The 24170-nt window shown below is 44.9% G+C and overlaps 1 protein-coding gene across 5 annotated transcripts in view; it reads left to right on the top strand.

Annotated features, from left to right (window-relative positions):
• The window catches only part of C18H1orf159 (chromosome 18 C1orf159 homolog), a 42201-nt gene extending 26161 nt beyond the window's left edge, over positions 1-16040 (top strand). For 2 of the 5 annotated variants that reach the window (XM_061600819.1, XM_061600814.1), the window contains 6 exons: positions 5765-5869; positions 8692-8757; positions 10302-10436; positions 11971-11996; positions 12449-12476; positions 13404-16038. In XM_061600819.1, coding sequence (XP_061456803.1) covers positions 5765-5869; positions 8692-8757; positions 10302-10436; positions 11971-11996; positions 12449-12476; positions 13404-13498 — 455 coding nt within the window. In that variant the 3' untranslated portion in view covers positions 13499-16038. Of the gene's footprint in view, positions 1-5764; positions 5870-8691; positions 8758-10301; positions 10437-11970; positions 11997-12448; positions 12477-13403 lie in introns of all 5 variants that reach the window. The other 3 variants (XM_061600818.1, XM_061600817.1, XM_061600815.1) reach the window with 3 other exon arrangements.
• The last annotated feature ends 8130 nt before the right edge of the window (positions 16041-24170 follow it).

The following is a 24170-nucleotide window of genomic DNA, read 5'->3' as shown; positions in this document are numbered from 1 at the left end:
GGAGGCTAGATGGATAAACAGCGCAGGGACTTCTATTGCAGACAACCAAAGAGTGTGTTAGGACATTCAAATTGGCAAATTATGGACACTTTTTAACCGAAAAGGCTAATAAATCCCCCCTTTTGGGGGGCTATGTTAATGTTGCAAATTCATTTCTGGACAATTTTGTTCAAAGTGATCTGTTGAGGGGGGTGGGCTGCTATGTAGTTGCCAATGAGTCCCAGATTTGTATCTGTTTTAAAAGGTTAATCAATCACAATCTTTTTGTTCTCTCCTTCCTTTTTTTATTACTGTCAAAAAGCTTTGCCCTCCCAGTAGGTCCGTTTTTATGTTTAGATTAAATGTCGGATGTAATTTATCACCAAGGGTATCTAATGTGCTGCTTCCAGCTGAAGAAAACAGAAAGGTGGTCATTTCCCAATCAGTGCCTCGCTCATCATGTGCTTTATGAAAGCTCAAAAGCCTTACAGGGTGAACACTAAAGCCCCTCCACATCCTCTGGATCCTCACCCTCTTGCTCATTCAAGCTACTTCCCCCCCCCCAGTAAATATCCTTATAAGTATAAATAGTTAGATCAGAAGTTACTACCACATTAAATGCAAAGAAGAAAAACAATCCACAGTAGCACATCACATAAAAATAAAAGCTTCATGGTACAGTCTTATTGGATCATGGTCAGCATGGCACTAAATCCATTATTTAAAGACAGGAGAGGACCTAACTCAGATTTTTCCCCTTCCTATTTTACAATAATTTAAGATATGCAGACAATAGTAATGATTTAAAACGAGTGCTGATAAAAGTTAAAGAGGAAAGCAGGACTACAGCTGAACATCAAAAAGGCTAAAGTAATGTCAACAGAAGATTTAAAGTTGACAATGAGGACACTGAACTTGTCAAGGATTACCTCGGCACAGTCATTAACCAAAATGGGAACAATAGTCAAGAAATCAGAAGAAGTCTTGGACTGGGGAGGGCAGCTGTGAGAAAACTAGAAAAGGTCCTCAAATGCAAAGGTGCATCACTGAACACTAAAGTCAGGATCATTCAGACCATGGTATTCCCGATTATGTATGGATGTGAAAGTTGGACAGTGAAAAAAGCAGATAAGAGAAAAATCAGCTCATTTGAAATGTGGTGTTGGAGGAGAGCTTTGCAGATACCGTGGACCTCAAAAAAATTGGGTGTTAGAACAAATTAAACCAGAACTATCACTAGAAGCAAAAATGATGAAACTGAGGTTCTCATACTTTGGACACATCATGAGAAGACATGATTCACTAGAAAAGACAATCATGCTGGGAAAAACAGCAGGGAGTAGAAAAAGAGGAAGGCCAAACAAGAGATGGATTGATTCCATAAAGGAAGCCACAGACCTGAACTTACAAGATCTGAACAGAGTGGTTCACGACAGATGCTGTTGGAGATCGCTGATTCATAGGGTCGCCATAAGTCGTAGTCGACTTGAAGGGACATAACAACAACATTTTACATGGAGGTCTCATTGCAGTCTCATCCAGGGGTGTAGTCGTCCAGGGTCTTGGGGGTGTGTGTTTATTTATTTATTTATTATTTGATTTATATCCCGCCCTTCCAGCAGGAACCCAGGGCAGTGTCGTAGACCCTTTACTTTTTTGAGAGCAGGGTTCCTATGTCTCCAGCATCTTATGAGCCAATCAGCATGACAGGGAAGTGTGTTAGCCACTGAGAAGAGTCTTCTAAGATGCTTCGTTGTCCTTTCTCGCTGATTGGAGCTAATCAGAGTGAAAGGAGGTGAGTCAGCCACTAAGAAGATTCTTCTCAGTGGCTAGCACTCTCCTCTGTCATGCTGATTGGCTCCTAGGGATGTCTGTTGTTGTGAGACAAGGCATTAACAAGGATCTCATTCTCAACCCTGCAGCAGAAAAAGGGGAGGGGACATGACTGTGGCTGACATGAAGAGACCCTGCACTTCCGAATTTGTCACTGCGCTCCTGGTCTCATTATCGCCATACCGAAGTGTAGGATTGTGGAACTACCCTTCCACTATTTCCCTCTCAGAGCTACAATTCCCAGAGTGGTTTAACAGTCAGCCGCTCTTCCCAGGGAATTCTGGGAATTGTAACTCTGCAAGGGGAACAGCAATCAGCATTCTTAACAAACTACCCTTCCCAGGATTCTTTAGGAGAAACCATGACTGTTTACAGTGGAATAAATGTGTGGTGTGAACATAAGAACATAAGAAGAGCCTGCTGGATCAGGCCAGTGGCCCATCTAGTCCAGCATCCTGTTCTCACAGTGGCCAACCAGGTGCCTGGGGGAAGCCCGCAAGCAGGACCCGAGTGCAAGAACACTCTCCCTTCCTGAGGCTTCCGGCAACTGGTTTTCAGAAGCATGCTGCCTCTGACTAGGGTGGCAGAGCACAGCCATCATGGCTAGTAGCCATTGATAGCCCTGTCCTCCATGAATTTGTCTAATCTTCTTTTAAAGCCATCCAAGCTGGTGGCCATTACTGCATCTTGTGGGAGCAAATTCCATAGTTTAACTATGCGCTGAGTAAAGAAGTACTTCCTTTTGTCTGTCCTGAATCTTCCAACATTCAGCTTCTTTGAATGTCCACGAGTTGTAGTATTATGAGAGAGGGAGAAGAACTTTTCTCTATCCACTTTCTCAATGCCATGCATAATTTTATACACTTCTATCATGTCTCCTCTGACCCGCCTTTTCTCTAAACTAAAAAGCCCCAAATGCTGCAACCTTTCCTCGTAAGGGAGTCGCTCCATCCCCTTGATCATTCTGGTTGCCCTCTTCTGAACCTTTTCCAACTCTATAATATCCTTTTTGAGATGAGGCTACCAGAACTGTACACAGTATTCCAAATGCGGCCGCACCATAGATTTATACAACGGCATTATGATATTGGCTGTTTTATTTTCAATACCTTTCCTAATTATCGCTAGCATGGAATTTGCCTTTTTCACAGCTGCCACACACTGGGTCGACATTTTCATCGTGCTGTCCACTACAACCCCGAGGTCTCTCTCCTGGTTGGTCACCGCCAGTTCAGACCCCATGAGCGTATATGTGAAATTAAGATTTTTTGCTCCAATATGCATAATTTTACACTTGTTTATATTGAATTGCATTTGCCATTTTTCCGCCCATTCACTCAGTTTGGAGAGGTCTTTTTGGAGCTCTTCGCAATCCCTTTTTGTTTTAACAACCCTGAACAATTTAGTGTCGTCAGCAAACTTGGCCACTTCACTGCTCACTCCTAATTCTAGGTCATTAATGAAAAAGTTGAAAAGTACAGGTCCCAATACCGATCCTTGAGGGACTCCACTTTCTTCAGCCCTCCATTGGGAGAACTGTCCGTTTATTCCTACTCTCTGCTTTCTGCTTCTTAACCAATTCCTTATCCACAAGAGGACCTCTCCTCTTATTCCATGACTGCTAAGCTTCCTCAGAAGCCTTTGGTGAGGTACCTTGTCAAACGCTTTTTGAAAGTCTAAGTACACTATGTCCACTGGATCACCTCTATCTATATGCTTGTTGACACTCTCAAAGAATTCTAATAGGTTACTGAGACAGGACTTTCCCTTGCAGAAGCCATGCTGGCTCTGCTTCAGCAAGGCTTGTTCTTCTATGTGCTTAGTTAATCTAGCTTTAATAATACTTTCTACCAGTTTTCCAGGGACAGAAGTTAAGCTAACTGGCCTGTAATTTCCGGGATCCCCTCTGGATCCCTTTTTGAAGATTGGTGTTACATTTGCCACTTTCCAGTCCTCAGGCACGGAGGAGGACCCAAGGGACAAGTTACATATTTTAGTTAGCAGATCAGCAATTTCACCTTTGAGTTCTTTGAGAACTCTCGGGTGGATGCCATCCGGGCCCGGTGATTTGTCAGTTTTTATATTGTCCATTAAGCTTAGAACTTCCTCTCTCGTTACCACTATTTGTCTTAGTTCCTCAGAATCCCTTCCTGCAAATGTTAGTTCAGGTTCAGGGATCTGCCCTATATCTTCCACTGTGAAGACAGATGCAAAGAATTCATTTAGCTTCTCTGCAATCTCCTTATCGTTCTTTAGTACACCTTTGACTCCCTTATCATCCAAGGGTCCAATTGTCTCCCTAGATGGTCTCCTGCTTTGAATGTATTTATAGAATTTTTTGTTGTTGGTTTTTATGTTCTTAGCAATGTGCTCCTCAAATTCTTTTTTAGCATCCCTTATTGTCTTCTTGCATTTCTTTTGCCAGAGTTTGTGTTCTTTTTTATTTTCTTCATTCGGACAAGACTTCCATTTTCTGAAGGAAGACTTTTTGCCTCTAAGAGCTTCCTTGACTTTGCTTGTTAACCATGCTGGCATCTTCTTGGCCCTGGCGGTACCTTTTCTGATCTGCGGTATGCACTCCAGTTGAGCTTCTAATATAGTGTTTTTAAACAACTTCCAAGCATTTTCGAATGATGTGACCCTCTGGACTTTGTTTTTCAGCTTTCTTTTTACCAATCCCCTCATTTTTGTGAAGTTTCCTCTTTTGAAGTCAAATGTGACCGTGTTGGATTTTCTTGGCAATTGGCCAGTTACATGTATGTTTAATTTAATAGCACTGTGGTCACTGCTCCCAATCGGTTCAACAACACTTACATCTCGCACCAGGTCCCGGTCCCCACTAAGGATTAAGTCCAGGGTTGCCGTCCCTCTGGTCGGTTCCATGACCAACTGATCTAGGGAATAGTCATTTAGAATATCTAGAAACTTTGCTTCTTTGTCATGACTGGAACACATATGCAGCCAGTCTATGTCCGGGTAGTTGAAGTCACCCATTACTACCACATTTCCTAGTTTGGATGCTTCCTCAATTTCATATCTCATCTCAAGGTCTCCCTGAGCATTTTGATCAGGGGGACGATAGATCGTTCCCAGTATTAAGTCCCTCCTGGGGCACGGTATCACCACCCACAACGATTCTGTGGAGGAGTCTGCCTCTTTTGGGGTTTCGAGCTTGCTGGATTCAATGCCTTCTTTCACGTATAGAGCGACTCCGCCACCAATACGTCCTTCCCTGTCCTTCCGATATAGTTTATATCCAGGGATAACCGTATCCCACTGGTTTTCTCCATTCCACCAGGTCTCGGTTATGCTCACTATATCAATGCTCTTCTCTAAGACCAAGCACTCCAGTTCTCCCATCTTGGTTCGGAGGCTCCTAGCATTAGCGTACAGGCACTTGTAAGCAGTGTCTCTCTTCAAGTGTCTTTGGCACTTGTGGTTAGGCCTGTGGTAATTTTGCTCTTCTGAATTTATATCCTGTGCCCCTGCTCTCACAATGCCTACTTCTAGGCCTACCCCTTTTAAAATTTCATCATTTCTTTGGTTTTTATCCCAGGGGGGAGGTTTATTCCGAACCGGACCTTTCTCAGCTCCTGTCGGGTTTCCCCCCTCAGTCAGTTTAAAAGCTGCTCTGCTACCTTTTTAATTTTAAGTGCCAGCAGTCTGGTTCCATTCTGGTTCAAGTGGAGCCCGTCCCTTTTGTACATTTTGTACCTTTTGTGAATGTGGTCTAAGCCAGCATTCATTAACCTTGCCCCCCCCAGATGTTGTTGGACTACAACTCCCATCATCCCTAAGCTGGCCAGGGGGTGATGGGAGTTGTAATCCGACAACATTGGGCCTGCTTCATCCAATGTTTGTTGGGACAAAAAGGGTAATTTCAATGCTCTTCTCACACTTCTCGGTTCACTCACCTTCTTTATTTTGTTTTTTGCCTGCCCCCCTCTTACAGGCTGCTATAGGCGGTGGAACGAAGATGGCAGCAGCAGCTGCATTAAATGTGAGAACGAAACGGTGGCCGCCACGCCAGTTTACAACCTGACCGATTGCCGAAATGGTAAGCCCAGACGCCTGCCCTCCACGGCCTTCTCACTTTGAGCCTGTGTACAAAAGATCTTCGTGGCGGTCCCGAGAGACTTTCTTTCTCCGCTTCCTTAGTTTAGGCTTTTTAGTTTAGAGAAAAGGGTGAGTAAGCAGTGGCACGATAGAGGCGCATAAGCGTACACGTGGCGTGGAGAAAATGGGAAGGGAGAAGTTTTTCTCCCGTCTGCATAAAACTAGAACTCGGGGGCACCCAGTGAAGCTGAATGCTGGAAGATTCAGGGCAGACAAAAGGAAGTTCCTGCTTCACACAGCGCGTAGTTAAGCTACGGACTTCACTCCCACAAGAGGCAGTGGTGGCCGCCAGTTTGGATGGCTTTAAAAGAGGATTAGACACATCCATGGATGAGACTGTCAATGGCTGCTAGCCGTGACTGCTGTGTGTACTCCGCTGTCAGAAGCAGTGTGCCTCTGAATGCTTCGCATTACGGGCATCTGGTTGGCCGCTGCCAGAACAGGAGGCGGGACTATGACAGCAGTGTTCCCATTCCCAGAACTGCGTCCTCCCAGAGCTTGGAAAAGTTACTTTTTTAAAACTACAACTCCCATCAGCCCCAGCTAGCATGGCCACTGGATTGGGCTGATGGGAGCTGTAGTTCAACAAAAGTAACTTTTCCAAGCTCTGCATCCTCCCAATCATCCAACAGAGGTCACTACAGAGCATTTTGAGGCTCAGTATCCGGAGGTGAAGTTGTTCAAAGGTCCCAATCCTTTTTGTCTAACGTGGAAAGCCAGTGCAGTGCAGTATATTTTATATAATTCTATCTGCGTACATAGTGCTTTGCACAAAGAACTGGTATGACAGGTTTCAACAGGTGTGAAGGCCTGGAGGGGGGAGTGGAATTTTTTTTTTCAATTTTTCCAGAGAAAAAGATGGGGAGGGAAAGGGGGATTCCCTTTTTTTTCTGGGCCTTCACATCTCTGTAGGCCCCCACAGTCTAAAACAGACCCAGGGAAATAGCTCAAAAGCAGGGGACGGGGAAAATGAAGGCGCAGGTGGCAGGGAGAGGACAATTTCAATTACGCATACCTTGGTTTAGTTACAGTATGGACAGGATGAGAATTTTATGGGTCTCCAGATATTGTTGTCCTTGAAGTTATAAACTGCTTATGTGCCAAAACGGCTTCTAAGTTGTTTTCAAGTATAACATCAATTATAAAATCCTTGCATAATTAAAATACACAAGAAAACAATTCCCATCACACCCCTAAAAATGCCCATAATTAAAATTTGCAATAAAACAAGCCCGTTTAAAAGCCATAACCATGACAACAGTTAAGAAGACCAATGAGAACAATTTAGACCAGGAGGTTCAGGTTCAGGGGAATGCTTGCCTAAACGGGTGTGCCTCCAAGAGCTGGCGGAATGCCCGTAACGAGGGGGGGATGCCTCGTATTTCAGCTGCCACTGTTGAACTCTGTCTCCCATCAGCCTCAAGCCAGCACGGCCAATGGTCAGGGTGATGACGGGAGATCTAGTCCAGCACCATCAGGAGGGCCACAAGTTCTCCGGCCTTGGCTAGGGAGATGATCCCAGGGGAAAGATAAAAGCTAAGTTCTGAGTACAGGGAAATGACTTAAAATCACAAACCGGGAAGCCTCCAGGTTCATATCTTAATCTCGGTTGTCACCTCCCTGGACGGCCTTAAAGCAAACAGCCTCGACCCTCTTTCCCCCCCCACCTTCACATTAGCAACATGGAGATACTGCTGGCTACTTTACGGGTCTATTGTTGGGATCGCTGAGAGACAATGTGAGAGTGTTCCTGAACATTCCAAAGTACCCTAGAGACATAACTGCAAAAAAAATAAAAAATGGCGGATATGTGATGTGAATACCTAATCGACAGTACTGATGTAAAATAAAAAAAAAGTTAAGTAAATAGCAGTCTAGTGGCTCAATATCAGGTCATCCACTTTGCATGCTGGAGGTCCCAGCATCCTAGGTACCCTTATTTATTTATTGATGTATTTATTTATTTTATTTATTAGATTTATTAGTCACCCATCTGACTGGTTGTCCAGCCACTCTGGGCGACGTACAGAATAAAAACATACAAATACATTAAAACATTAAAATCTCAACAATATAATAAACCTAGCCCACCACAAAAAGCCTGTCTGAAGAGCCAGGTCTTCAAGGCCCAGCGGAAGCTCATCACAGCGGGGGCGTGACGGAGATCGTTTGGGAGGGAATTCCACAGAGTGGGAGCCACAATAGAAAAAGCCCTCTCCCTAGTCCTCACCAGTCTAGCTGTTTTAACTGGTGGGATAGAGAGGAGGCCTTTTGAGGCTGGGAGAGCCGCTGCCATTCATCACTTTAAAGCCATCCAAGTTGGTAGGCCATCGCTACCTCTTCTGGGAGTGAACCACAGTTTAACTCTGCACTGTGTGAAGAATCCCTTTTTTCCCCGTCTGTCCTCAATCTTCCATCATTCCGCTTCATTAGTTGAGGAAGGGCTGTCGCTCCGCGTCAGAGCATCTGCCTTGCATTCAGAAGGTCCCAAGTTCAATCCCCAGTGGCATCTCCAGGCAGGGCCGGGGGAGGGGCTCCATGCCTGAAACCCTGGACAGCTGCTGCCGGCCAGAGTACACAATGCTGAGCTAGATGGACTCATGGTCTGACTCTGTATCATGTCTTGGTCCATTGCACTATGCATAAATATAAATGCTAAGACAGAGTAAAGGCAGGGGCATTGGGTAGCGAGACCACTTCTGTCTTGAACCTTATGTGAATTAGGTAATGTTTTCTCTCTGTGTCTCTCTGATTCCCTTGTAGATGGTGCCAGAGGAATGAATTCTCAAACGAATTTAAGTACCATAACCCCAGTTACTCTCAGTGTCGGTAAGCAACGCTGGCTGCATCTGAAAGTGCTTTTTAACACCCCAACCCAATGTGTGTTCAGGTAACCATGGTGTGGAAGCCTCTGTAAAACATCCACAGTTTTACTTCTCTTTTGCTGCACACTCATATCATGAGTAAGGCTGAGCCAAATCCAACAGCCCTAATTGCCCTGCCTTTGAATTGCCCCCCCCATTTTGTCAATGCTTGAAAGCGCCCCTCTTCCACAAGATGTTTTCCTATTTTGCTCCAGGAAGCAGAAAGGGGATATGGTCCCCTTAAAAGAGAGACGTTTTAAAACCATCAGAATGCCACATCCAGATTGCATCCATCCGGCAGTTCATAAAATAATTCAAATGTGAAATTGCTTATCTTGTAACAAAATGTTGCTTCTCACTGTGGGGAACCGGTTGCTGTCACAAAAGAATACTGGAAGGTTGTATCTGGCTGGTTGGTCAGACATGTAATTTTATTATGTTTTTTTTAAAAAAAAAAACTTTATATTTCGATAATTTTAGTATGTCTATCATTTTTACAGTCTGTTTGTATTGCTATTTTAATGGAAATTTTATGTAAAAAGGCTCAGCGTTTTTTTTGTGTGTGAAGTAGTATATACATTTTGCTGAATTCATTGGAACTCCTGCCTGTTAACATCAAGCAGGTCTCCTTGCCTGTGTTCTTTTTAGCAGCTGCTTACAACTCTTTTCTTTAGGCAAGCCTGTCTGGACACAGAAGCTGATGTGTTTTAATTTTTTTTAAAGTCTGTTGCTGTTTTAATTATTTATTTTATTTATTTTATTTATTTGTTTCATTTTTAAACCGCCCATAGCGAATAGCTCTCTGGGCGGTGTACAAAAAGATTAAAATACAAAATATCATAATAAAATCAGCCAAACAATAATAAACACAAACAAGAAACAACAGAAATCTAAAAGTTAAACACATTAAAATGCCTGGGAGCATAGCCAGGTCTTAACCTGGCGCCGAAAAGATAGAAGCGTAGGCGCCAGGCGTATTTCTTCAGGGAGGCTATTCCACATTTCGGGGGCCACTACAGAAAAGGCCCTAGATCGAGTAACTGTCCTCTGGGCTTCATGATGTGTTGGTACCCGGAGGAGGGCCTTAGCTGCTGAGCGAAGTGACCGGGTAGGTTCATAGTGGGAGAGGCGTTCCACAAGATATTGCGGTCCCACGCCGTGTAAGGCTTTATAGGTCATAATCAGCACCTTGAATCTGGCTCGGAAACAGATAGGTAGCCAGTGCAAATGGGCCAGAACAGGTGTTATATGTGCTGACCGCGTTAAAAACATTCTTAATAGTTCTGAAAATGTTCTTGATTACTTGTTAACTGTTTTATCAATAATGTTCATGTCTTCTGTAAACTGCATAGAGGGTTTTTTTCCCAATCAAGTGGCATATACATTTTAAAAATAAATGAATAAATAAAAGGACAATTTAGGGGCCCAGAGTTGCCCGTCACGAGGCTAAGAAAGGGAATCCATTCTTGAATATGGCCATTCAATCTTTCTCTCCTCATGCCTTCACAGGGGGACCAGAAGTAGCTGCTTCTCTTATCTTTGGGACATTCATGATTAGCCTCTTTCTCATATTGTGTGTCGCTTCGTTCTTCTACCTCAAGCGTGCCAATAAGCTTCCAAACCTCTTCTACAGAAGAAGCAAAGGTATGTTGTTTCTGCTAGGTTTGGGTCCGGATCAACATATTAGCACATCCTCTTCCAAGGACCACCTGATTCCTTACCCTCCTCGAGCACTGAGGTCTTCTGGTGGGGCATTGCTGGTGGTCCTGCATGCCCCTGAGATTTGGCTGGCCTTTCCCAGGGGCTTTTATTGTGGCAGGCCCAGTCCTGGGCACGCCTTGCCAATAGAGGTTTTACCAGGAGACATTCCTGTTTGTTTTTCGATATCTTCTAAAAACGGTATTATCCAGTCAGGCCTTTCAAGCCTGAAGAATCTCAGGTCTGAAAGGCCTCTCTGAATAATACCGTTTTTGCCAACCAGCTCTTATTGATGTGTTTGACATTTTTGAATAGTTTTTCCCTGTGTTTTTTTAGTTTGTGTGCCGCCTTGTGATGTTTTATATGAAAGTACAGTTTACAGATATTTAAATAAATCTTTCTTCCACAGCTTGGAAAAGTTACTTTTTTGAACTACAACTCCCATCAGCCCAATTCAGTGGTCATGCTGGCTGGGGTTGATGGGAGTTATAGTTCAAAAAAGTAACTTTTCCAAGCTCTGCTTTCTTCCATTGTGGAACTCAAGATGAGGATCCCAGGTGGCCTTCCACCAAGGTCCAGACCTGCTTAACTTCAGCAGAGTGACCACATTGTTTGTCCTCCATCCATGCCTTAGGACAGGTGTGGGCAACCTTTGGGCCTCCAGATGTTGCCAAACTGCAGCTCCCATCATCCCTGGCCATTGGCCATGCTTGCTAGGGCTGATGGGAGTTGCAGGCCAATACACCTGAAGGGTAGTAGAATGGGGAAGGCTGCCCTTGGACCTAGTCCAGAATTATGTTCTAGCCAGATGTCTCTCTTCAGTCTCGCAGGCAGGGCGTGAAGGAAATGGCCTTTTGTTATGTTCTGTCCCCAGCATATGAGACTTGGAGGTAGACTTCTCTGAACATGAAGGTTCCGTTTAGCTATGATGGATGATAGCTGTTGGTGGTTCTTTGTTCCTCAGCTTTATCTACTCTCCCTAAATTAAGTGGCCATTGCCACACAGAATTGGAGTTCAAAGGTACTTTGGAGATCATCTAGCCCAACCGCTTGCTCAGTCCAGATCAGCAATGATAGCATAGACAGCCATCCAGCCTCTGCTTAAGTACCTCCAGTAAAGGAGAGCCAGTCACCCTCCCGCCCTGCCAAGCAGTTCTTACCATCGAAAAGTTTCTCTCCTAATGTTTAGCCAAAATCTAGTTCCTTGCAAATTTCCACCCCTTGGTTCTTGCCCTGCCATCTAGAACAACAGAGAGCAAGTTTTGTGGTGGTGAGTTCCACAATTTAAATAACATCGGCAACACTTCCTTGTTTCCAGTCTGTGGGAGTTTGAACAGACCAGAACTTCTTCCAGGTCATTTTGAAATGAGCATCCAGCATCAGGCAGTTTTGTGCATAAACTGTACAACTGAAGTTGGACCACTTTAGTCACTAATGATACTCTTTCCTCTCGCTTATTGTTTTAACCCCACCCTTTTAGCATCTGTTGTACAGTCTGCTGAATCAGTAAGTAAAAAACAAAACCCATCCTTCAAGTATTCTCACTCAACAGGAGTATCAATAAGTCTGAATTTCTAGGCACAGGCTTCAGACTCCAAAAAAGCTTTAAGAGCCCCCAAAACTAAGGATGCTTCATCTGATCATTTCTGCAGAAATAGTTTTTTTAAGGAAACCATTCCCATTGGGGGTGGGGGACGGAGGGGTGGTGGTACAGTCTGATGACTGAATTGTAGCAGAATTGTGTTTCGGGTTTCAAATATTGCAGTCACACTGGACATGGGAGAAGTAAATGCAGCTCTGGGAGGACTGTGCCATTTCGGATATGTGTATATGTTGAATGGACTCCCGTTTACATTGGCAATCTTAGAGAAGTTATTTATCTTGCCTTAAGGCTTACAGAAGGAAGCTCGCTACTTATAAACATCTGAGAAACCCTAATTTTCATTCTGTCTTTACAGGCATCAATGTTATCTCCACCTACTTCAGGTAAAGATTTCACCCATCCACACCTTTTGGTTTTTGCACTAATCTCTTTCCTAATATCCTGATGTCAAATAGCAGTCTAGCACAGCCTTTCCCAACCTTTGGGTCCCCTGATGCTGCTGGACTACAGACCCCATAATTCCTGACCGTTGGCCATGCTGGCTGGGGCTGATGGGAGTTGTTGTCTCATATAACCCCTGTTCTGAAACAGCTGCATTGGTTGCCCATTCTCTTCCCCACTTCCAAAAATCAACTAATACCATTAATAGCTGGGGTTCAGGAAAGCAAAAAAACAGCAAGGTAAGATACATCAGAAGCTTTTAACTCAGCTGGTGCCATGTAAATAATCTTCTAGTCGCTACCTGTTTGGACCTGAGAGGAGAAGAGGCTTCTTTTCCACCTCTAAATATGGTGAACGTGCACTTGGCTATAACTCTGCATGGGCTTATTTGACTATTGCTATTATTTGACTTCATTGCAATAAAACCTCTAAGGGGTTTACAAAAAGAAATGAGAACATGAACATTACCAATAAAACCGGCATTTGAAAACATTTTAAAAAGTTAACAGTAACCAAAAAGAGATTAAAACACATTTCAGCGTTCGACATGTCCGGGTAGGCTTGCCTTAACAAAAATGTTTTAAGCAGGCGCCGAAAAGAGTTCAGCAAAGATGCCTTCCTGACGTCTATAGGCGGGGAGTTCCAAAGTGTAGGTGGTGCCGCACGAAAAGTTCACCTTCTCACGAGTGCAGAACAAGCGTTGTGTAGCACCTGCAACACTGCCAGTCCCACAGATCCAAGTGGTCGGGGGTGTGTGTAAGGTGCTCCTGAAAATTCTATAAGCTGTTTTTAATCTTAAGGCATGGGGTCGGGGAGACTCGATTTCCTCAAACCATTTGGTGAGAACAGGGCGTCGTCTTGTTTTGCAGTCCGGAAACCCCGCTACGTCAGAAGAGAGAGATCGCTCATGACTTCCGGCACCAGCGCAACTATATCGGTGGAGACCAGAGTCAGCAACGTGTAGCAAGCCTGTCTTTGACCCCCAGAGGATTTGTAAATACTGGCGCAGCCAGTGCACTGAGCGCACACTCCGTCACCAGCAGAAGTGCCAGGAGAATAACAACAAGGAAGTGGTCAGCTGGTAAGGGGGGGGGACAAAGTAGCAGGCATGGTTGCGGCCAGTGGGTCTGTGCCAACGAAGTATGGAATGAAGAAATGTGAACACAGAGTTTTAGCTTCAGTGGAGAGCCGGTTCAATTAACTGTTCTCGGGCCGACTGCTGATTCTGTTTTCTTGCCTGAATCGTAGCCAAAGGCTCTGCTTCCCTTGGGACACTGCGAGTTCAGTGCACGACGACTGCAGCAGCAGCATCTCTTTCTCTCTCTCTGGCTGTCAGAACGGAGGCCTCTGGCAGGCAGGCAACTGCAGCGCTGGGCCATTTTTGAGGAGGCGAGCTGCCTCCAGCGCCCACTTCTCGATGTCAAACACAAAAGTGCCATGTTTTTTAAACGCCGGTGGGAAGCATTTGGCATCTCCTAATGTGAGATTTTACAGCCTGCCTTCAGGAGGCAGCGTTCTTAAGACTCCTAGCCAGAAACTGCTCTTCCCGTGTGCCATGCAAGTCTTTTCCTTTTTTCCTTCTTTTTCTAAAGTGGGTTTTGAATGAGGCCTTAAGCTCGATGCTGTGCTTCCATCGCCGAGCTGTTTAAAAGACTTGTTTTGCTGGCTGCATTCCATGATAGTGGGCAGCAGATTTCCTCCTCCTCCGTGAAGCAAGGTTGAACTTTCTTAAGACTGATCACTTGAGTGCTGCTCCCAACTCTAGGCAGCGCTGCGAGCTTTTGGTCTGTGGGCTTGCCAGCTCAGGTAGGCAAGAATTTTCTCCGTGGCCAAGCCATTGTGAGTATGAAGTCAGCTGTGTCAAGGGTCTGCACGCCTCTCATCCCCAAATGTTCATATATGCGAGGATTGCAAAACACTGAAAGGATTGATCCATTCTTTTTTCTTGTACCACTCATTGTACTACTCCCCAAGTAGTTGCTACAACATCAGAGTGAGGCCAGCTGCATACTGCTAGACTGCAATTCCCCTCATCCCTGACCGTTGGTCATGCTGGCTGGGGCAGATGGGAGTTGCAGATCAGCAACATATGGAGGGCACCCCTGCTTTAGATAATGCCCGGTGCCCCCACCTTTTTTTAGGGGTCAAGATGGAGTTTCACAAAGCAATGAGTCCATGTTTCGTGTCTCCCTAAAAACCAATAAACTCACTTTCCGTGCCCCGTTGGTCTATATCCTGCATGGATTTCACACCCGAGGGTCATTCTTCGACCGCTTCCTCACAGTCAAAGGGTCATTCCTGCCTATCTTGGAGGATATAGGAGTGGGACATAGCTGGCTCCAACCCTTGGCTTTTAATGAGTTAATATGGAGCTTTTAATTGCTGGGGAAATTTGGGCATGTCCTCGTTCTCTTCAAGAAATATAATCAATTGTTTTCATCCTCATCAGGATGAATAAGGGTAGTATCTGTTGTGGCAGGGGGCGGGGGACGCTCACCGCCCTGAGCTTCTTGATGCCACATGTCGCGTGTTTTGGCAGCCAGCATTGAAATGAAGCCATGCAAGGAGGTTTCTCTAACGTATCAGCCCCTAAGGAAGATGTTGCGGTACAGAGCCATCCTCCAAAGGCAAACCATCTCCTCCTTATAGGAGAGCTCCTCGTGCTCAACTTTGCCTATATGTATCTTATTTAAAAAGAAACAGGTGCCATGAAGTTCGGGGGGGTGGGTGTTATATGTTAGATTCTCTTCTCCCTCCACCCCTACTCCCCGCCTGCGTGCCCCTTATGATCTCCTTGGGCTTCTCAGATCCCCACAGGTGGAAACATGACTAAGAAGAAACCAGTGGAGGTTCCAAAACTCTTTTTATTTTCTGGGTACGCACTTCACTATGCAACGATGCTATAGAAAGAAATATCCCCCTGCCCTCAGAAGCAACCTCTCTCTTTTTGCCAGATAGGCGACAAACAAATTAAATATTATTATTATTATTTATTTAATGATACTTTCCTCCCTTGTGCATTTGTGGCTTAATTTAGATTAGTTGTTCTCCCCTCCAACCCACCCCGGGCATAGTTCTGACAAAAGCCCTTCTTCTGGCTATGCTGTCTGATGCCTGCCTTGGCCACCCCCCCCCACACACAAAGCATATGCCTTTCATTTCTAGTAGATGGCAAAAGATGTGTGCTTATTTCTTACTTAAGATGATTTTAGTGTGTTATCACACCATCAAAAGCAGGGAAAGCTCTTCTTACTGCCGGCGTTACTTGGGGGGAATTTGCATCTTATGTTTGGCCGTTCCACTGGGTATAGATGAGCAGGCTGCCTTTTTTTTTTCTTGCACTGTTGTGTCAAAGGCAAAGTGTATCTTTGCGTACGCTTTTTTTTACCCCTACTTTTTTCCTTCACTGGCTTTAATAAAAGCACACAAAGTTCTGAGTTCAGCGTATTAATGTTAAAGCTCACTGGTTTTATCACTCGGGCCTAATTTTGCTGAACATGGAAATTAAGTTCTAGGAGTCCTTCCTCTTGAGGTTGGAGGTGGGCGTCTTGGGTTTGAATGATCATTCTTGTGCGGAAAAGGCGTTCAATTTTCTGAAAACCTAGATATCAACCTTATCCACACAGATTGTTCCCCATTCCTGTCTTGCTCCCTGATCTTGATGAGAAGAAAGTTATATTTTTTGCCAGTTTTGTTAAAAATACCAAACAAACTGCATATTATATGTATTATTCACACTATATTTAAACACCCCAGGTTTTCTAAAATAAGCAACACATGCAACTGTATAAAAATACTTATGTATTAATACTGCTAAGTAATACATAATTGTAGAAGATTTCTAAACTACTTCATCGAGCTCTCTAAGTGCACATAATGAAATGACAAACCACAGCTAGAATCCACAAACTAATTAAAAAGCAACTATACATAAAATAAGTATCATTAAAATGCAGATAACATAAAGAAAACAAATATACATGATTAAGTGTTTCTGTAATCTTGCAGAAACAATATTGTTAGGAGATGTCTAAAACCGTATAGCAAGGGCACCAGCCTAATGTCAACAGGCAGGGAGTTCCAAAGCACAGCTGTTGCCATGCTAAAGGCTTGGCTCCTTGCAAATGATGCTGCAAAAATAAACAATCACATGGTGCTTGACTCTTTTATGTACATATAATCTACATCTCTTTTGCATATTCTTTGGCGTCTTTAAAAAAAAAAACCCTGCATGAACGGCTCAGATGTAGGGTTTGTAAGTTTTAGCCAGAGTAAACCCATTAAAATTAATGTGCCTAAATGCTGGGCATTAATTTCACCAGGTCTACTCTGAGTAGGGCTAGCATTGGCTGCAGCTTATAAACCATTGGCCAATGTAAGGGGAGTCTGATGCAGGTAAAGCTTGATCGGGTCAGAACGACTGCATTCCATGTATAAACCCGTTTAAAATGCATCCCTCCTCCATCTCTAGCAGTGAATGAAATCTCCCTGCATTGTGTGGGGACAGGGGTAGATCATTAGAGCTAAGCTAAAGCATGCTGAACATTCTTGAGCAGGAGTGAGTGCTCCAGTATGCAGAACCACTTAGCTGTAGGCAAAGGTGATACAGTTCAAGAAAAAGGAGACCTTGCTTGCAGTACAGATGTGGGGTACATAATCTCAGGTTTCTTTCCCATGGTTGCTTATCTCTGCAGATTGTGTATCTAAATCAGTTTCTGGCTCAGGTAAGGGAAATGGTAGTCCTTGCAGTGCCATGTGCCCTCCTGCCCTCTAGAGGGAGCATTCTCACTGTCGTTAACTACCCGAGAAAAATGGCTGGCATTCATTTCTAAAGAGTGCATCAGAAGAGCTCTGCTCCATCAGACCGGAGACCTACGAGGTCCAGCATTCTCTTCCCAGAGCCTGAATGGCGGATCAGGCCAAAGGCTCACAAAGTCCAACATTCTGCACTCGTAGTGGCCAGCCAGATGCCTATGGGAAGCCTGAAAGAAGGAACACAACAGCATTCTTTCCCTACACCTTGTGGTTGCCAACAACTGGGATTCAGTGGCCAACCAGGTGCCTTTGGAAACCCACAAGCAGGACATGAACGCAAGAGCCTTTTCTGTCAGGAATGCTTTGATTTGGATTCCTGCATTGAGCAGGAGGTTGGACTTGATGGCCTTATAGACCCCTTCCAACTCTACTATTCTATGATTCTCTTGCGTGTGATCTCTAGCAACTGGTGTTCGGAAAGGAAAGACACATTCTGGGAACAGTTTCTGCTAGAGGTTGGGGGGATTGGTACTTTTACTGGCTCCCTTAGTGGCTTCTGTGGGAGGCAGTGAAGAGTTTGTCATAGTAACTTTTCTAGTTTCTTTATAAAAATATTCGCAGCACGGTAGGGAAAGTTGAATGAGCAAAAAAAAAAGTTGACACACATCCAGGTTGCATGATTTACACAATGGTTAAAACCAATTTTTGGTTTATTTAAACCAAAGCAGCAGGAAAATATCTCCTTCCCTGTTCTAATGCAGAAACCTCTCTTTTTCACTGTAAAGTCTGCGTTATTGTAAAGCATTAGCCGAAAAGCTTTGGCAGGGAGGGTCCCCTACTGTGAAAATTACACGAAACAGTGTTGTCAAAGCAAGAAGATGATAGCACACTATTCAAAAGTGAAGCGACATTGAAAAAGAATGAAGGTGGGGAGACAATTTTTTTAAAAAGTGCACCTACAGGTGAATTTGTCAGTTAAGCAGCCTCTGACCAAAATGAAATGACCTTCCTCGAGATGACAAGCGTAAAGTACCAGCCGTTAGGTGTCTGCTTGAACGAACGAGAATCAAACAGCAAGGGTAGCATGTGGGTGATGGAGCCTGTGGCATATTCTGCATACCTGAACCAACTTGTCTTTTCGCCCCCCCCCCCACTCTAAGAAAAATAGCTGTGACATGAGCTGGTGGAGAACGTGCAGCCCCTCAAAGAATGCAACATGCAAAATTACTTTAAGAACAAGACGTGAAGCCGCTGCGCATGTTGGAAGGCTGATGCCCAATTATGCACTCTTCAGGATTTCTCCTGCCAGCATCCTGACACTTGGGTAAAGCAAAAGGGGGGGGGAGGGCAGTGTGTGCATCAAATAACCAGGAGCATATGTGCTGCTTTGCAGCGGGAGGTTCCCACTAGTGGCTTTAGAACAAAACAATGCAGTTCCTGTCGAAAGGCGAAGGCATCCTCTTTCAAGAACACCGTGCACAATATTTTGCCAAAGGGATTTCAGCTGAACAACTGGTTGGAATTTCAAGCAACATTTTTTTAAAAAAATATACGGAGTTGGATCATTTGTCCATGTAGTTCAGTATTGTATGGTCTAAGCCAAGCACCTTGGACAGCTGCTTGAAAGTTCAGACTAAAACGTGGAGCAGATTCAGTGCCCCACTGACATTGGCGCCACCAGCCTCCACTGGTAGCTGACAGAATGGGTTGCAGAGTGGGTAGTGTGCACCAACCCAAAATGCTTAGTGGCCCCTACTGTAGTGTGGCTCTCCAGGCTCTTAGGCAGATGTCTTCCCCATCGCCTCTTTCCTGGTGCTTACTAACCTGGAGATAGTAGGGATGGGACACAGGCCCCTTTGGTAGCAGGGATGGGGCGCGTATGGCCCCTCCATACATTGTTACATTACAAACCCCTCATCCCTAACCAATGGCAATGCCATCTGGGGCTGAAAGGAGTTGGAGGCCAGCAGCACCTGGAGGACCACTGTCAACATCAAGGAGTGGGAAAGCACGGATGAAACAGGTTAGCGGCAGATTCGGACAGCTGGAGGGAAGTACTTCATATGCGCCCGCTGAATTGTGTAGCCAACGAGTGGCCAAATTCCTGCATCCTTCTGAGATGGTGCTTGATGGTGATGACATGAAAACAGGAGCGATAACGGGGGGGGGATGAAGCAGGCCCTTTGGTCTCTTTGTAGTGCCTACGCTGACTGGCAGCCCCTCTCCACGTTTCCAGCAGCAGGCATTCCCAGCCTTGCCTGGAGATGCCAAGGACTGGACCCTGGGACCTTCTGCACGCACAGCAGATGCTCTACTGCTGAGCAATGGCCCCTCCTGTGTGAAGTGCTTCTACGCACCAACACAGAGTTAGTGTGTCATTCGCAGAGGTCATGTGTGGTCAAGTGTGCCTCTGTACACCAGTCACTGGCGGCAGCAGTGAGAAAGGGCTGTTGGATTTACACCCTGTTTGTGGGCTTCCTGGACGCATCTGATTGGCCCCTGTACGAAAACATCATATTAGGCTAGACAGGTCTTTGGCCTGATTCAGCGGGGTGCTTCTTAACGAATCAGTTTTGCAGAATCCTCATGGCTAAGATAAAATCACTTCTTTGAAGGATGAGATGCAGAGTCCCCAGGTGATTTACAGGGGCCGCAACTTATTTATTTATTAGATTTATATCCTGCCCTTTCAGTAGGAGCCCAGGGTGGCAACATGCAAGATATAATTTTAAAACATCATTAAAGTGAAACGAACCTGCTGAAAACATTCGCCCACAAAAATCACCCAACAACCCATGTTGCCCATCTAAGAATGAACATCAAAAACAAACTGCCGAAAGCGAAGCTGCTAGTGCTGTACAAATGCCCAGTAGTGTAGCTTCCTATATTACTTATACCTTAAGAGAAGAGACTTAGCTCAGTGGTGGAGCATCTGCCTTGCATGCAAAAGGTCCCAGGTTCAATCCCTGTAATCACTCGGTAGGGCTGGGAAAGACTTTGTGCCTGAAACCATGGAGAGCCACTGCCAATCAGTGTCGACAGCGCTGAGCTAGATACATCAAGGGTCGGACGCAATCTGTTGTCACCTCACTTTTCATTTTTTTAATATATATATATATATTTTGCAGGTTGGGCCTTTTTACTGGTTGTGCTCAATTCCTGATGAGTGCCTGGGGTATCTTTGGATAGGAACGCAGGACGCTGCTTTAAACTGTCGGACCCTTGGTGTATCTAGCTCGGCATGGTCTACATTGAATGGCCGCAGTTCTCCAAGATTGCAGGCAGGGGTTCTCTCCTAGACCTACGTGGAGATGCCAGGCATTGAACCTGGGGCCTTCTGCATGCAAAGCAGATGATCTGCCACTGAGCCACCACCCTTCCCTGAACATGGGTTTGTTCAGCAGGGATGCAGTGCAAAACCTTCCTCGTCGTTGCTCTCTCCCAGTTATGAAATCCCCCCCCCCCGGTGGAGATGCTTCCTCCATGCCACTGGCTTTCAGACGTCAATTGAAGATGTTCTTATTCCTTCATGCATCTTTAGAAAGCACACACGGGCTGGGGCTGATGGGTGCTGTCATCCCAAACATCTGGAGGGCGCCAGGTTTGCAAAGGCCGGTTTGCATGCTGCATTTTAGCTAAAATGTTGTATACCGCCCTAGGAACCTTTGAGCCGAAAGGCGGTTTCAAACCATAACTAATAAATTGTTTTTAATAAGTAAATAAACCGTGTTGTGTTCTGGTCTGACATTCTGGATCTCACGGAGGAAGCAGAGGGCTGGTCAGAGGTTGCAGGACCTGAGTGAGCCATTCACTCGTGACAATGGTTGGGAACAGCCTGAGGCCTTTCAAACCACTGTCTCCAGAGACGCCCTTTTCCAAGTGCCACCCGCTGGTAGAGAACTTAAGAGCCTTAGAGGGCCAGCTCTCTGGCCTGAAGATCGGCACTCCTCCTCCATTCCGTAGCCTCCCCCCTTAGTGTGCTCCCTACACTGCCAGACCGGTGACCGGTAGGAGGCATCATCCCATGAGGTCTAGGCTCTGGCCCTCCAAATCCTGGTGATCTCGGAGGTTCTTGTGGGGCTCATGTCCGACAACCTCAGGTGCAGGGAGGCCCCTGATTTCCGGCAGTCAGCTCAGAGCCCTGAACTGGCTCTGGCTTTGACTCTGTGTCTGGACTGCTGCTGGATTGCAGGGGCCATGATCATTTATTTGTGGAAACTGCTGGCTCCTGATAGCAAGGCAGTTGGAAGCCTAGTTCAAAGCTCACATGATTTGCATTTCTGTTCCATCTGTCACTTGACACTCTGCACAATGTGTTTGTGTGTGACAGGCTGCTATCTCAGCAACGCCCATGTTCCAGAGTGAGTGTGAAAAAGGAAGAGAGGCTGATGCACCAATTCCTTTTCCATACTATCCAATAAACATATAGGTTAATTTGCATACATGTCCAATCTTTAGTCATGAGTTAATTATTAAAAGCAAAGGTCAAAGCACCTTTTTTTTTTTCTAAATCTAGATGGCTTTATTAAAATGCCAAGTCTTGGAACGAGAGCATTTTCTAGTCTCTGCTTCGGATACAAATGACACCATGGAAACATAGAGTTGGAAGGTACTCAAAGATCATTTAGTCCAACCCAAAAATATTGCAATGACATCTTCCCTGACAGATGGCTGCCCAGCCTCTGCTGCCTTCAGTGAAAGGAAGCCCATCACCTCCCAAGGCAGTCTGTTCCATTGACAAACATGTTTCTCCTAAAGTTTCAGCAAAATCTCCTTGCCTACTATTATTTGAAACGAATGCTAATGAAAGTTAAAGAGGAAAGCACAAAAGCAGGACTACAGGTGAACGTCAAAAAGACTAAAGTAATGACAACAGAAGATTTATGTAACTTTAAAGTTGACAATGAGGACATTGAACTTGTCAAGGATTATCAATACCTCGGCACAGTCATTAACCAAATTGAAGACAATAGTCAAGACATCAGAAGGCTAGGACTGGGGAGGGCAGGTATGAGAAAATTAGAAAAGGTCCTCAAATGCAAAGATATATCACTGAATACTAAAGTCAGGATCATTCAGACCATGGTATTCCCGATCTCTATGTATGGATGTAAAAGTTGGACAATGAAAAAAGCAGATACGAGACAATCAACTCCTCTGAAATGTGGTGTTGGAGGAGAGCTTTGCGCATACCATGGATCGTGAAAAAGACAAATAATTGGATGTTAGAACAAATTAAACCGGAACTATCACTAGAAGCTAAAATGATGAAACTGAGGTTATCATACTTGGGACACATCATGAGAAGACCTGATTCACTAGAAAAGACAATCATGCTGGGGAAAACAGAAGGGAGTAGAAAAAGAGGAAGGCCAAAGAAGAGATGGATTGATTGCATAAAGGAAGTCACAGACCTGAACTTACAAGATCTGAACAGGGTGGTTTCTAACAGATGCTATTGTAGGTCGCTGATTCATAGGGTCGTCATAAGTCAAAATCAACTTGAAGGCACATAACAACTATTACCATTCATTAGTTCTAGCCCTGCCCTTTTGAGCAACAGAGTAGAGGCCTGCTCCATCTTCCATGTGACAGCCCTTCAGATGTTTGAAGATAACTATCTAGAATATCCAGTGATGAAAACAGCAAACTAAAAATCTGATCTACCCATTCACAGTGAAGAAGGCAGTCAATATCTAGAGCGTATCACTTCAGCAGGGATGGAGGAGGTTGTTACATATAATTGTAGTGCTCTGTTTAAAAACAGGTCCCTGCATGCAGAAACCTAGGGTGTCAGGGAGAAAGGAGTGGAAAGCAGTAGCAAACTACGTTCCAGCTCCAGAACTGATTTCAGAAATTCCCCTCCTAATTTGCATGACCACCTGATCTGCATGCAGAACATCTCACGTTCAGTCTCCAGATAGGACTGGGAGAGACCCCCTGCCTGAAACCTTGGAGAACCGCTGCCGACCGACGTAAACAATACTGAGCTTAATAGACCAATGGTCTGACTCCGTATAAAGCAGCTTTCCTGCATTGAGCAGTGGGTTGGACTTGATGGCCTTATAGGCCCCTTCCAACTCTACTATTCTATGATTCTATGAAATCAGAGTTCAGGTATAGCGGAACGTTGGTAGTTCAAACCTGCCAAACAATGAAAGCACCGAACGAAGGGAAGTTCATTTATTCTTAGTAATGGTATGCCAAACACCACATGGCTCCCTTAGGATGAAAAATATGCTTCAAGGGATTTCATGTAAAAATTAAGTTTAATAACACCGATGATTTCTCCATATGCAGGCTTGAGTCTGGCTTACTTAAGAATGTGGAGTATAATTGCACAACAGCTTGTTTGATGGGATGATTCAGCACAGCTCCAGAGGAATGTTGGGCTATAGAGGCATAAATGTCTGTAAATAAACATGTCTCTTTACACCTGGCTCTTCCACAGTGCTGGTGGAACAGCATTGTGTACCTTGAGCTTGTTCTTGAAGCAGGCTTGGCACTTTGTGGAGAAAAGGGAATATTCCAGATTCTGGAGTTCCAAGTTTAGATTAAAAGAATACTACTAATGCAGAGTTCAGCAGCCAGATGAATGGGGAGGGCCGTAGCTCAGTGACAAAGCATCTGCTTTGCATGCAGAAGACCCCGGGTTCAATCCACAGCATCTCCAGGTAGGGCTAGGGGAGAATCCTGTCTGAAATTCTGGAGAGCTGCTGCAAGTCTGTTGCATGGACCAATGGTCTGGCTCGGTATAAGTCAGCCTTCTATGTTCCAGATTGTTGACAGGGACCAGATGGGCAGAGCATATACCACTGATTCTAGTCTCCCCGCATTGGCTGCCTCTAGTCTCCAAGCTCAATTCATAGTGCTGGTTTTGA

The sequence above is a fragment of the Rhineura floridana genome, chromosome 18 (genome assembly GCF_030035675.1).
Source record: "Rhineura floridana isolate rRhiFlo1 chromosome 18, rRhiFlo1.hap2, whole genome shotgun sequence".
NCBI classification, from domain to species: Eukaryota; Metazoa; Chordata; class Lepidosauria; order Squamata; family Rhineuridae; genus Rhineura; species Rhineura floridana.
Note: the sequence above shows the minus strand (reverse complement) of the source record. Positions and strands in the feature narration are given on the sequence as shown.